Source organism: Pagrus major, chromosome 18 (assembly GCF_040436345.1).
Source record: "Pagrus major chromosome 18, Pma_NU_1.0".
Taxonomy (NCBI): domain Eukaryota; kingdom Metazoa; phylum Chordata; class Actinopteri; order Spariformes; family Sparidae; genus Pagrus; species Pagrus major.
The window spans coordinates 10,498,222-10,512,507 of record NC_133232.1 but is presented as its reverse complement, the minus strand read 5'-3'; the positions used below and the strand labels follow the sequence as shown (position 1 = coordinate 10,512,507).

The following is a 14,286-nucleotide window of genomic DNA, read 5'->3' as shown; positions in this document are numbered from 1 at the left end:
GGTCTATTTTTGACATTTTATTTTGCTAAATTAATGGTGTGCCTCCTTGAATATTTCATTCAATAAATGACAAATCTGTAATCGCCAAAAAAAGGAATGGGCAAAATTTTGAAGAACTGACCGACATTAAGAAATGCCAGCAATTTAATCCCTGATGATGGGCTGACAGTGGCCGGTTAGAAAATTTTTACACATCACCCTACCCTACTATATAACCATAATTTCTTGCAGACATGGCTTTCATATGAGTTAAATGAAGGCTGTGCCTTAGCCGCACATTAGAATTTTTCACTTTAAAATTAACGCTTTTGCATTTGCATTTTTTATTTTTTTGCAGATGTTTATTTTATAAATAATGTAATTTTTAACCAATACATAGGCTACATTAAACATGGGATTTAAAAGCATGTTCCCACTTAAGATAACCTTGTTTTTTTTCATTTAATAATAATGTATTTGTGCTTCTAGTAAAAACAAACACATAAAAAGCATGCCTTTATAAACCTTACAGTGAATGTCAATAAATACATCACATATAATATATAGGTGTAATGATTCTTAATTACAAAATGACCAGTCGGGAAAAGGCGTTGTTTTAAACATAAATAGCTATGTACAGACTGGGCAAAAATGCACAAGAAGCTTGTAGTGTGCCAAAGTCAAGCCCCTTCTGGTGGACCCCATAGGACGTTACTTCAGAAAAACTATGTATGGTAGTGAATGGAGAAAGACAAATATTTTTTTGTTCTCGCTGGAATTGTGCAATGAACTACACATATAATGTTTGTCAATTTAAAAGTTAATTTATGGGTTTTAGTGACTGTTCAACGAGACGATGTCACTAACGTGAATGTAGGCTGTGTAGTCTTCATAATTACAAATTTTCACAGTCTTATATTTAATTAGTTTTATGACAAACTGCAACTTTCTCAAGTTGAAAAAAAAATCTTTTGAATTGACAAACATCATATGTGTAATTCATGTCACAATTTAGATGGGATAAAAAAATGATTTGTCTCTCTCCATTCACCCCCATACAGTTTTTCTGAAATATGGTCCCATGGGGCAAACCAGAAGGGGCATGACTTTGGCTCTCTATTTCTCCTTCGCCATAACTCAGTACAGGTTATCAATCAGGTAGGTGCATTGCATATGCATACATTAAGATCAGTGTATGGAATAGCAGCATTAGAATGTGCCGGAAGCCACCAAATTTGGGCTTTTACGGCCCAAGTTTTTCTCTGCACCCCTAACTGGCTACTTTTTCTATGTCCTTGTGAAAGGCCCTTAACACTACTTAAACATAATTGATGTTCATAAATAATTCATGTTCATGTTATGCAAAGGGAATCACACTTTAGTTTTTTTAAAATAGGAAATCAATTAGGAAATCGCTAGGTACAAAAAAATCGATTACAATATAAATTGTACAGTAAAATAACTCCAATGTTATATAATAACATCAATAACAAAAAACAAAATATAGCTGCCAGAAATTCAACCGAGTGTCTTGGTAACTTAGCTGGTTTAATAAGAAAATTAAAACTGCAAGCAGTAATGAACGGGCCCTCGCCCCACGTACGTCGGGCTGTGGCGCCGTCGGCCGCGTGCCCAGATGTGTGCTCGTCCGTTGTCTGTGGAAATTTCCTACCTAACTGGAATCCGTGTCACTGAAAACACAACAATGACATCTTCAGTGACTTCCTGTGTCCAGTGGGTGGCGCTATAGATATGACACAGTATTGATGCAGAGACATATTCAGGGTGAGCCTTTCTACATGTGTGAGCAAATTTGGTGAAGATGGGAAATTGTATGTGGAAGTTATAAGGACTTCCTGCGCGATGGCGAAGGATCGAAATTGAGCGCACCGCCACACCCACCAGGCACAACGCAGGCTGTTGAAGGTCTAAGGATGCTACTGAGTGAATGTGAAGTCTGTGCTGTTAAATCTGTAGGACAAGTTAGTTAAAGTACAAGGCATAGACATATTGGGTCCGTACAGAATGGGAAAAGCCATAAGGGGGGTCATCGAAATTAACCGCACCACCACGCCCACCAGGAATAACGTAGGCGAAAGCTGTTTACAACTTTTCATCATCAAGGCATGAGGATGACACTTAGTGACTGGGAAGTCTGTGGTGTTAAATCTGTAGGACAAGTTAGTTAAAGTACAAGGCATAGACATATTGGGTCTGTACAGAATGGGAATGAGCTGTCGTGCCACGCATGGTGGCAGCTGTGGTATCGAATTAACGTACTCATGGGTAAGAAGCTATGGGCCAAATTTGGTGAGTCTGCGTTCATCCTAAAGTCCCGAAAAAGGCGTCGGAAAAATGAAAATCGCCCCACGCCATTCAAGATGGCCGACTTCCTGTTGCGGCAAAAATTCCGACAAAAATAATTCCAGCCTTAATCCTTGAGACCCATGACTCCTGTAAATTTCAAGATGATCCGAGAAAAAGTTTGCGGGGACAAAACGACGTTAGGTGGCGCTATGGAGTCCCCTGGCCACACCCACCCCTAATCATGTCCAATTTTCAAATTTTTCACCACTTGTGACGTATCTTCCAAGTTTGGTGAGTTTTGGGGTATGTTCAGGCTGCCAAAAATGCAATCTCGGAGATGGAAGAAAAAGAATAATAAATAATCCTTACAGATACAATAGGTCCTCGCACGAGATTCGTGCTCGGGCCCTAATAATAAACGGGACATGGAGACGTAATGTTAGTGCACTGAGCAGCAACATACTTTTTTTCATTTCCTCTCCCACATATCACATACAACAACAACTCAATTCTGAGGGGACACGCCACTTAATTTTGCTCTCTGGTGGGGGAGCCTTTTGAATCACGATGTTATAATGCTCAGGGATTAAAAGTCAATGGCTGTAAGGGGATGGCAGTGTGATTGAGCGCAAGCACTGCAAAGAGTCGAAAATTGGAGGCAAGATGCAACATGGCAACGCCCTGTTGCTGACAAACACAGCAAACTTAGAGCTAAAAAAAAGGATATACATTGAGGAGTTTAAACGACTTTTCGAGTTAAATTACATCCATATGTCTCTACAGTGGATGATTTGACTCAACCACTATAACAACTTGCAGACCAACATGGACCCGGACCTATCCAACCCCAACAGACTCTTCAACAGACACGGATGATCTACAAACCACCGAAATCAAGGTTAGTCTACTGTCAAGCATCTACAAAAATACTGGACTTGTTAGTATCACTACACAAAGAAATCAAAAACATACACAATGGCCTGGAGTTTGCTTACCAAAACATTGCTACACTGCAAAAAACAATCAGGACTTACAAACTTCTGTGAAATCACTCAACGAACAAATGCACGTCATCACCAAAGAAAACAAACAGATGAAAGAAACTATTCTGGACATACAAACCCGTTCCATGTGCGATAATCTCATCTTCTCCAGCATCACCGAATAAACACCTGACAACCCGGAATCCCTCATCAAAAACTTCATGTCAACTCAGCTGAAAATACCGCCCGACACCGTCCAAAACATCACTTTCCACAGAGTTCACCACCTCAGAAAACCATCAAGCAAAGGACCCCGACCCATCATTGCTAAATTCGAACACTTTAAAAGCTATTGTCTACGATCTGAGAAAGATTTGAAAAAAGCATCCCCCCCACACACACACCCCTCCCTCTGTGCTCCTTAATCCCTCCCCTCCGAGCTCATATTGCTCTCCCCTCGGAGCCTCCCGCGACACACCTCCTCCCGCCACAAGCAACAAGCCGGCTGGCAGAAACCAAATACGGCGCCAGCTTTGAATGCGGAGTAACGATGTCGGATTCACAGGTAAAGTTATTACAATGTACGTTGAAACTAACGTAAATCTTGTAAGTCATTACAATGTCCACAGCTAAGCTCCACAGCCAAGCTAGCATGACGTCATTAGCATGTTACAGCTACGTTACACGTTACAGCTAGGTAATAAGTTACTATTTATCAACAGCTAAGTTAGCCACTTCTAAAAGTTATTGAGGGCCAAGAGACTAACAGATGCTGCCGTTAGCTTTAATCATAACGATCGCTTCCACATTGTGGCTGAAAACTAAACCTGCATGACCCTCGGATCCAGCTGTGTCCCAGCTGTTGTCTGAGTAGCACCACGACCGCGACAAAAACGTGCCCCGTAAACCGTAATCTCTTGTTTATGACAGATAAGACACACAAATACACACATCGTAACGCATATGATAATCCATCATATTGATTTAGCAAAGGCTTCATTAAAAACAAATGGACAAGACCGGGAGGAGGGTTAGCAAAACAGTTGAGTAGTAACCGGGCAAGAGGTTGTTATGGAGAAATAAATCCGGACAGTAATGCAAGTAAGATGAATGAATGGATGAATGAAACCCCTCCGCTTCGCGTTGGGGTTTCATTCATCCATTCATTCATCTTACTTGCATTACTTGCTGCTTCATTTAGCTGCCACGAGCAAATAAATAGGCTGATTTGATGTAAACATGATAGCAATTTTAGCTTACAATGCTAACATAGAGGCTAATGTCTCCGTCGAACAAGTAAACAAGTGTTGACAATAATGCAGAGACAGAAATTGTTTCAACGCCATCTAATAACACAGAAAAAAACTAACGGCAGCTTTCACAGTCATAAGCCAGCATCGGCATAAAAGTTATCTGTGTCACAACATCCACAATAAAGACGAAAGATTACCTGCTCAGGGCCAAACCCGCTTGTAGTTTCAAATGCAGAAGTGGGTCGGGACGAGACGTGACCAGGAGCAGGAGAGTGAGTGAGTGGAATGGATGGAAAAATTGACCAATAGCAGCCATGCGGACCACATGGCTGCTATTGGTCAATTTCTTTGCAGTTTTGCAGGCGCTAGAGAGAATGGATTTATTTGGTTCCTTTTGCTCTTCACATTGTGTAGGTCGTACTATTGGGCCATAACCACCATCTAAATAATGTTAATAATAATGATCAATCTTTCAAATCGTAGACCATAGCTTTAAACAAAAAGAACAGGTGAAAAACAGAGGTAGGGAACTTAAGGCACACCATTCGGACTGAATGAGCAATATCCACGTGAAATAAATAAACGCTGAAAAACACTGTACCCCATCTTACAAGAAAACAGGAAAAAAAAAACAAGCGCTCATCAATTATTGTTATTCCGCAACTCCAACATCAGGCCACGGCTCTTCTGAACAAACTGAAATAAACTTAAAAGTGGAAACATTCAACTAAAATAACTCTGACTATTGGACTGTAAGCCTCATATCCGACACCGCTCTCTCCTTTTGAACACCACTATAATGATACTACTATTAAAAACAAATAAAGATCCAACCCACCCTCCTAGTTATCACCCCCTCTCATTAATCAACACTGATTTAAAAATTATTACAATAAAATTAGCAACAAGAATAGAGACAGTCACCCGGCTACTTATCCACCCAGATCAGACAGGTTTCATCAAAAACAGACATGCTTCACAACATCCACAGACTCTTCAATTTAATCAACATATCACAACAAAAACAAAACAAAACCATACTCGTATCATTAGACGCAGAAAAAGCATTCAACAAAGTAAACTGGACCTTTTCATGTAGCACCCTCCATAAGTTTGGTTTTGGATAGTAGTTCATCCACTGGATAAAAACACTGTACACTTACCTAGGGCCACAGTAATCACAAACGGGATCATCTCACCAAGCTTCACACTTCACCAGGGAACCACTCAAGGATGCCCACTCTTTCCTTCTGTATTTGCAATCTTTATCGAACCACTGGCAGCAGCAATACGACTCAACAGTAAAATCAAAGGAATCCAAGATGAACATAAACTTAGCCTTTATGCAGACGATTTATTTTTACACTTGCAAAACCCCTCTACATCACTAAAAGAAATGTTCAAAATCATCACAGACTTCTCTACAATCTCACAATACACAATAAACTGGATCAAATCCACTATTCTACCATTGACCGAAGACGCCTGGGATGCGTCAGCCCAAGATTTCACCCTCCCACTTCACACTGGCAATATCAAATATTTAGGCATTAATATGTCCCCCAGGCTGTCAGAACCATTCAACCTAAATTACACCACCCTGCTGAAAAATATAGAAGATGATTTCAAACGCTGGACCAGATTACTACTCACTCTCAATGGATCGCAACAGTTAAAAATGAAAACTTTACTACATATTAATTATTATTATTATTCTCACCGCTCCCCATTACTCCTACTGACAAATGGTTCAAAACACTAAATTCACTAACAACTCAATTTTACTGAAGAAAAAAAAAAACATACCTACCTCTTACTATAATATAAATTTTTAAAAAAAGACAAAAAAACGAAAGGCAAACACGACAAAGACAGTCCCTCCTCATAGGATAGACTCCATTCTAAATGGTCTGAGAGTGGTCCAACATGGAGAGGACAAAAATTGGGCCAGCACCCTCCTTAGGGCCTGGGAGCGGTCCAAACTGCCAAAACAAACAGCCAAACAAACAAACAAACAAACAAACAAACCTTGAAGGGGGGATATCCGATAGACATTTGCTGTCCCGCCCTGCCTTTCTCCACTCTCCGCTCTTGCTTGACTCTCCAAGGGGCCTGTGTAGTCCTACTCCTCATTGCCAGATATGAATAATTTTATCATCATCATTATAGCTGTCATTATACTATATTATTTTGCCTATAAGACTCATCGTCTCGACGCATAAAGATTATGTACACTTTCGGCAATGAATATGAAAAAAGCCTGCTAGTGTCAAACTCTGCACAGCATTCATTATTCGACACACCCGGCTCAAACATTCAACTGTAGGGACATATTTTTGACTGGAGGGGGACTCTAGTACAGTATTTGTGTACATGCTAGAGGTCAACCGATTAATCATGCACCGATAGGCCCTGATACAAAGTATTGTTATCGGCTGAACTTGGCTCCCATAGTTGCCAAAGGATGCACAGCCTCCATCGACCACACGGAGGAGTATGTTACCATTTTGAATGGAGTATACGCTAAGTCAATCTTCATCATTTGAGGGCCACTTCTGCTGAAAATGTCTGTGCGCATGTGATTGACTCCCGATAATCTAAAGTAAACAAATTGACACAGACTTTGGTTACTGCTGTACGTTAATGTTGGATATGCAGCAGCCATACATGTGCGACAGACTTTAATTAATGTCACGTTTTTCAATGTAGACTTAGGTCGGGTTCACACCTAAAGGTCCGTTTAAGGTCCGTTTTTTGATCCGAACCAACGCGAGGATGATACATTGTTTCAATTTTGAGTCGGTCCGGTTTGCGTTCACAAAGGCCAAACTCAAACGGTCCAAAATCTGTAAACAAAACTCACGTGGCCGCAACGCCCTTCTGTTTAGGCGGGTAGACAGCAAATCTGTACATCAGATCAGTAGCCTACTGTACATCATGGAGCGTCTGCTTATTTTTACATTAGTGCTGATCTGGAGTGCTCACATGCAAACTTCAATGGACCGCGCGTATGAACGCCTCATAGAGCAGCGGGCATTAAATAATGTCTTGATCCATGCATTTCGCCGAAGACGCTATGCGATCCCACGATCGTACCGGAGTAGACGACAGGCAATAATGAGGGCCTACCATGACGTTTTTTCTACACAAGCGGGACCAGTGAGGTAAGCAGACAATCACAAACGTGTAAAAATCACAAAGTTGGCTCATCATAAAAGCAGCTCTTGTTTATAGAATCCATACATCTCCTTGAATGAATGAACGAATGAATGAATGAATGCCCCTATACTGTACACACCAGAAATAATCCGCTCTGGAGTTTGCTTGATAGCGGACCGAGACCACCTCTACGAGGCGGACCAGGGTGCGGTTGTTTGGTCCACACCAGAGTTCGAGGCCAGCGTTCACACCGACCCAAACAAACCGCACCATGGGGCAAACGCTCCAGGGTTCGGTTTAACCGGACTAAACAAGGCTGGTGTGAACGCGCCCTAAGAGAGACTAACATTTTATCAGAGATATATTTTTCATAAAGTAATTCTCCACTCCATGAAATACCTTCCACACATTACTCTGGCGATAGGGTTAAATAAAACGGGCTAACGTTAAATCTTTGCGGTCCCGGGTTAATGTTAAACGTTGGAACAGCTGATTTTAATGGAGGCTGATAAGTGTGGCATTCAAGTCATATTTAGTCTCGTATAGGCAGACCTCTCTCATCTGACCCGTTTTCAGTTTATTCTCCTCACAAATTATCTAGTCTTGAATATATAATGCAATCCCATCACCTTGTCCACGATAGGGACAGGGAACTGAAGGCAGCCAGGCGGGCAGTTTTAAGACACCATTCTGTTAACGTTACATTACTTAATACTGTACCAACGTGGCGTTCTCACTTCCAAATAATCCAGTCACGTAACTATCCATCCATTCATGAAATGAAATCGCACACTTAAAGGAATAGTTCACTCTAGAACGAAATTATCATTATCGACTCACCCTCAAGCTGATGAGAAATCCGGTGTAGTTTTTTATTCCTCGAAGTGCAGCTGGAGACCCGCGGGGGTACTTTGTAATATTCCTCCATACTGCTTATCCGCTGCAATCCAAGTGTCCTGAAGTGGTGACATCCAGAGTTTACTCGAAACAACATCATTTAGTTCATTTTTATAGCCTAAACAGTCACTATACTATATTTGCCTGGAGGTGCGCTCTCGCGTGCACGCGAGTCTCCCTCACACCCGCTCGCACTACAGAAGCCGCGCCAGACAAGATCAACAAGAACTCGCGATAGATACACACCAGTATTTACATCCAGCTGTGAGCGACCGAGCGACACACAAACACAAGAGGGATTTGCCTGCACTAGTGATTTGAAACTTTGAAAGAAAAAAGAAAAATGTCGGAGGACTTCAGGACACTTGGATTGCAGCGGACGAGCAGTATGGAGGAATATTACAAAGTTTTTGTGTAGTTTTATGGACCTTTTCGTCTCGGGCACCATTGACGCCCGTTATATGGATTTTTGCTGCAGGACAGTACCCCCGCGGGTCTCCAGCTGCACTTCGAGGAATAAAAAACTACACCGGATTTCTCATCAGCTTGAGGGTGAGTCGATAATGATAATTTCGTTCTAGAGTGAACTATGTGCGATTTCATTTCATGAATGGATGGATAGTTACGTGACTGGATTATTTGGAAGTGAGAACGCCACGTTGGTACAGTATAATTCGATAATGACTGAATTTCGTTCTACAGTGAACTATTCCTTTAAGGATCCTCCTTACCCCAGGAATATGCGCGAACATTAAAGTGAAACTCTCGCCAAAATGCAACCTAGGCTTTTTTTGTGAATGTATTTGAGTCAAACCTTCATGTAAAAGCATAATTACAACGAAAAAGCCACTTTTAAGATTCACCGTAGTTTCGTTTCCGGGTCAAACTCATTTTCAATGGTGTGCAGGGGCAACTTTACAGTAGCATCAAAATCGCTATTTTTAAAACACTAAGAAGACTCGACACAACATGAAACTTTGCTCGTAGCATCACCAGGGTCTCTACACATGAACACAAGCATTGAGAACATTGTTTGTGTACACAGAGTTTACTAAAAAGAAGGTTTTTGAACAACTCACGTTAGCAGTAGCCGTCCTGCCAGAGCAAGCTACTGCTAATGTGAGTTGTTCAAAAACCTTCTTTTTAGCAAACTTTGTGTACACAAACGATTAAAGTGTTTTAAAAATAGTGATTTTGATGCTATTGTAAAGTTGCCCCTGCACACCATTGAAAATGAGTTTGACCCGGAAACGAAACTACGGTGAATCTTAAGTGGCTTTTTCGTCGTAATTATGCTTTTACATGAAGGTTTGACTCAAATACATTCACAAAAAAAGCCTAGGTTGCATTTTGGCAAGAGTTTCACTTTAATGGTTTGTAAGAGTGGCATTTAACAATGTAACGGGACGTGCAACACAAGTAATCCTGGCCAGTTCAGCCACAGAACAGCGCATCGTCCATTGTAAAAAGAACGGATTCCAACGATGTAATCCACTAAATCACACGTTTCCAGACCTTGTGTCTTGATATCAAACAGACAGCTACTGCTAGCTTTTCAACTAAAATTAAAGAGTGTGTCCTGCACATAGTAGTTACTCTACTTTACTAACATTACAAAGCCAGAGTTTCACTATAACTTATCACCAAGAGGGACTGGGGGGAGAGAGAGGGGGAGGGAGAGAGGGAGACAGAGAGGACCCTAATGTTCAGTTCAACATTACAACAACCATGTTTTATGAAAAGAAAACACAAATTTTAGTCATTTTAAGCCTTTTTAAGTCCCTATTTAGTTAGAGGTTTACTCTGGGTGATTGAGACGTGTATGAGAAAATTAATTTGGACTTCTGTTAATTTAATGACCAAGTAGTGTAGTTCAGAACATATGAAGACATCAAAGGGGCACAAATGAAAGCACCAACGAAAACAAATTACCGAGAATATTAGAGACTGCCAGACACTCTTTCAATCCACCACAACGGCTTTCAGGCAATTATGATTAACTTTTCCAATTATGTAATTGCTTATTTAATTGTTAAGTGTGGCACATGTCACGCAATTTCTGTGACTGCTCCGTTTTAAAATTAAGCCTGAATGCAACAAAGCAATAGTTCAACACACTATGGCGATAATGGTGATGATGATGGGCAGCATAAATGTCTAGTTGCTGAATGGAGGAAGTCGTTTCGTATTGTATTAGTAGAAGCACAATCACTAGCACACGAAAATTAATCAGCCTAAACCTAAACAACCAGGGGCGGGTGTAACGATGGAGGCCTTACCCAGGTATTTAATGGTGAATCCCCGTGGTGGATTGAGGGACCTCCGCATCCATCCCTCCCTCAGCACCTCCAGATGGTCCTCCTTCCCCTGTATCAAAAGCACATGCTCGTCTATCCATCCCAGGAAGAAGGTCTCGGAGACAGCCTCGGTAATCCGCTGGTTCCACACATGTTGCTTAGTATTTTCTGCTTTGAAATCGGCAAAAATCTCATAGCCGGTGTGGTGTCTCGGCAGCTCGTCGCTCTCCGATACCCCTGCTACCCCCACCGCCTCCCCAGCCCCGACCCTCGTTAGCACTATAGCCAGGGAATGGGGAGCTATCTGCAGGAAAGACTCCATTATCGCGTCGGCCTTCTAGCTGTCTAGTGAATGCAATATTATCATTGTATTTACCTATCTGAGATACCATTAGGCTCCATGGGAAACAAACAGTCCATGTTAGCTAGCAGGGTGTCCAGCTACAAGCTACACTCGTAAGCATCCACATAACCTGAAACTGTCTTGTATGAAGCTATCCGGCTAGCTCCCTTTAGCTCCCTAGCCGTACATGAAACCCATTCTGACAACTTCAAAGTAACGTTACGTCTTCTATTCCGGAAGTAATAGATTACCCGGTAACGGAACACAGTATTTACCTAAGATTCATGGCGAACACAATCCACCAGAAACGTCAGATGTCATTCGTGATTGTCGGTGCTAGTTAAACCTCCTTCTTACGTTCCCTATCAAGATACAGAGCTAGTTAGCTGAAGGCTAGCGTGTTCACCTAGGCAACAGAGGCGGTGAGTCCCCGTCCCCCCCACCCCCCACCCCCCTTCCCCCTTCCCCCTTCTTGGCAATAAGCAGCAACTATATCTCGTGGGACGTCTGTTTCTTTAGTGCAGCCTTCACGATTAACGAGGATGCAAGGTCTCTTCCTCGGCCGGTGAATAATATCCTGTCTCGTGCCTGGCAGTCTCCGGTCCGGTGCGCGAGAACAAAACTGGATGCAGTACTGCCTCATCCAGGTACAGTCAAGACAGGCATCGTTACCGAGCTGCGTCAAGGGAGTGTTACAAAAATGAACACTGTCTTCCGGCCAAATTTCAAATTAAAACTTACAACCCAGCAACAAGTCTTAGTAAGAGCCCTTGAAATGCTATTTTTTCTTTACATGTGTCGAAGTGCTGTCAACTTGCTTCTCCTCATAGCCTGATTATCCCAGGGCTGTTCCAATGCCAGAATAAGCAGAGTAAGCTGTTGTAGCATGGACAACGCTACCACTTCTTCCACTCCACTTAAATGAAAATCACCTTTTTCACAAGAACATAGGCTATCATAACCCTACAATCAAGTACGTTCTAAGTACATTCATCATCTTCATCTTCAATTCAAAATTGACATTTCTTCTTCTTTTGAGCAAAAATGAAAACTACAATACAATACAATACGAAAATGTCACCATACATAAGACAACAACAAGTAGGACAATATTAAAGAAGACATACACATATCGGGGCAGCACAAACTAAGGGGAGAGCACATAAATAATAAATAGTGTCAACATCAATATGACTGTACCCTAACATATTCAGCATATTCATGGCCAGCAACATTCCACAGTAGCCTACTAAGATTGGTCACAGTCCAAGTCATCAACATCATATCATCATCACATCAATTAACAGTGACAGTCAGCAACAATGTTCATTAAAAAACTTCACTGCAGCTGGTACAAAAACTTCGCTGAAGCCGGTAACTATGGAGAGAAATTACCCAGAAAGCAAAAGACGTCATTTAGCTCTCTTGACTGGATAGAGCCCCAATTTACTCTACAATCTGTAACCCAACTTTTTAGGTGTCTAGGAAAAAAAAGGCGAATGTCTGTCTGTTGGTCCTGCTTTTTCCTCTTTGGTGCTACTCCCTCCATTTGTTTATATTCCCATGACCATATGCCCATGACCACCAGTGACAGTCAGACTGAGCAGTTTTTCAAATGAAGCCGGCGTTTACGGGCACAACCAAGTGTACAATCATGAGGGGGGTGGTCACACAGTTTTGTTTTCCTTGTTTTTCCTAAATTGAAAATAAATTGGACACGTCCCCCCCAAAGTATATGATGGTTACGCCCATGCCCATCCTGATGAAGCGTTTTAAGTAACTGGCTATGATTTAAGAACCAACCAATCCACAAAGGATGCCGTGTCCACTGCCCTCCACTTAGTCTTTACATACCTGGAGAATAAGAGCAGCTACATCAGTATGGTCTTTGTTGATTTCAACTCAGCATTCAATGCAATCTCACCCATCAAGCTGATATGAAAACTATCCACTCTGAGCTTGAGTACTACACTCTGCAATTGGATATTGGACTTCCTAATGAGATGACCCATGGCAGAATGGATTGGTAGTCACACCTCCTCTACGTTATTGCTCAACACCAGAGCCCCCCAGGGCTGTGTGCTCAGCCCCCTCCTGTTCACACTGTACACCCATGACTGCACTCCCAGACATCAAGTTATCTCTATTGTGATGTATGCGGTTGACACCACCATCATTGGCCACACTATAAACAACAATGAGAGTTAATACTGGAAGGAAATCAACAATCTTGCAGAGTGGTGCACAGAGAACAATCTACTGGTCAACGTCAGCAAAATCAAGTAGCTGATTGCTGATTTGGGATTTTAGAAAAAAGGAGGCAAAGACACACACCCCTATATACAGTACATCAGTGAAGCTGAGGTCGAGCAGGTGGTTATAGGTTCCTTGGAATTACCATCACTGAGAACCTATCTTGGTCATGACACTTCACCCTGGTTAAAAAAGCACAGAAAAGGTTCTACTTGCGAAAGAAACTTAGGAAGGCTAAATTCCGGAGCCAAATTCTGATCAACTTTTACAGAGGAGTAATAGAAAGCATCCTGACTGGAAACTTCACAAACTGGCCCAGGATAGGAAGGCTCTTCAGCGGCTGATTAAAACGGCCCAAAACATCATTGGTATCCATCTACAGAGATGTGATATTGGTGAAGTGACATGCCTGCACAGAGCCCAAGGATACTAAAAGGCAACCCTCAACACAGCCACTCTGTTCACCCTGCTCCCATCTGGAAAAACATACAGAAGTATCTGCTGCCATACCACCAGACTACAGAGCAGCTTTATCCCTCAGGCCTGTGAGATGCAATTCGTCCACCACACTCCATTTCATAAAATAGATTTGATTTTCTTTGAATGTAGCATAAAAGGACTAAAACCTAGTTTTTTAGTTAATTTTTTAAACCCCTTGATAAAAAATGATCAATTTATTTACCATGTACCTTTTTACTTGGATGTGAGCGAGAAAGCACAAGGGGGGAAGAGAGGGAGGGGGAAAGGGAGGGAGAGAAAGTGAAAATGAAAATGAAAGAAAGAAACTGCCCCTTACCTGTTGTGTGTGTTCTCTT

General features: G+C 41.8%; 1 protein-coding gene across 1 annotated transcript in view; it reads right to left on the bottom strand.

Annotated features, from left to right (window-relative positions):
- The window catches only part of LOC141012755 (storkhead-box protein 2-like), a 131,729-nt gene extending 120,532 nt beyond the window's left edge, over positions 1-11,197 (bottom strand). Inside the window, exon 1 of the mRNA XM_073486269.1 lies at positions 10,858-11,197. Within this exon, the coding sequence (XP_073342370.1) occupies positions 10,858-11,197 (340 nt within the window). The remainder of the gene's footprint in view (positions 1-10,857) is intronic.
- Between the last annotated feature and the right edge of the window lie 3,089 nt (positions 11,198-14,286).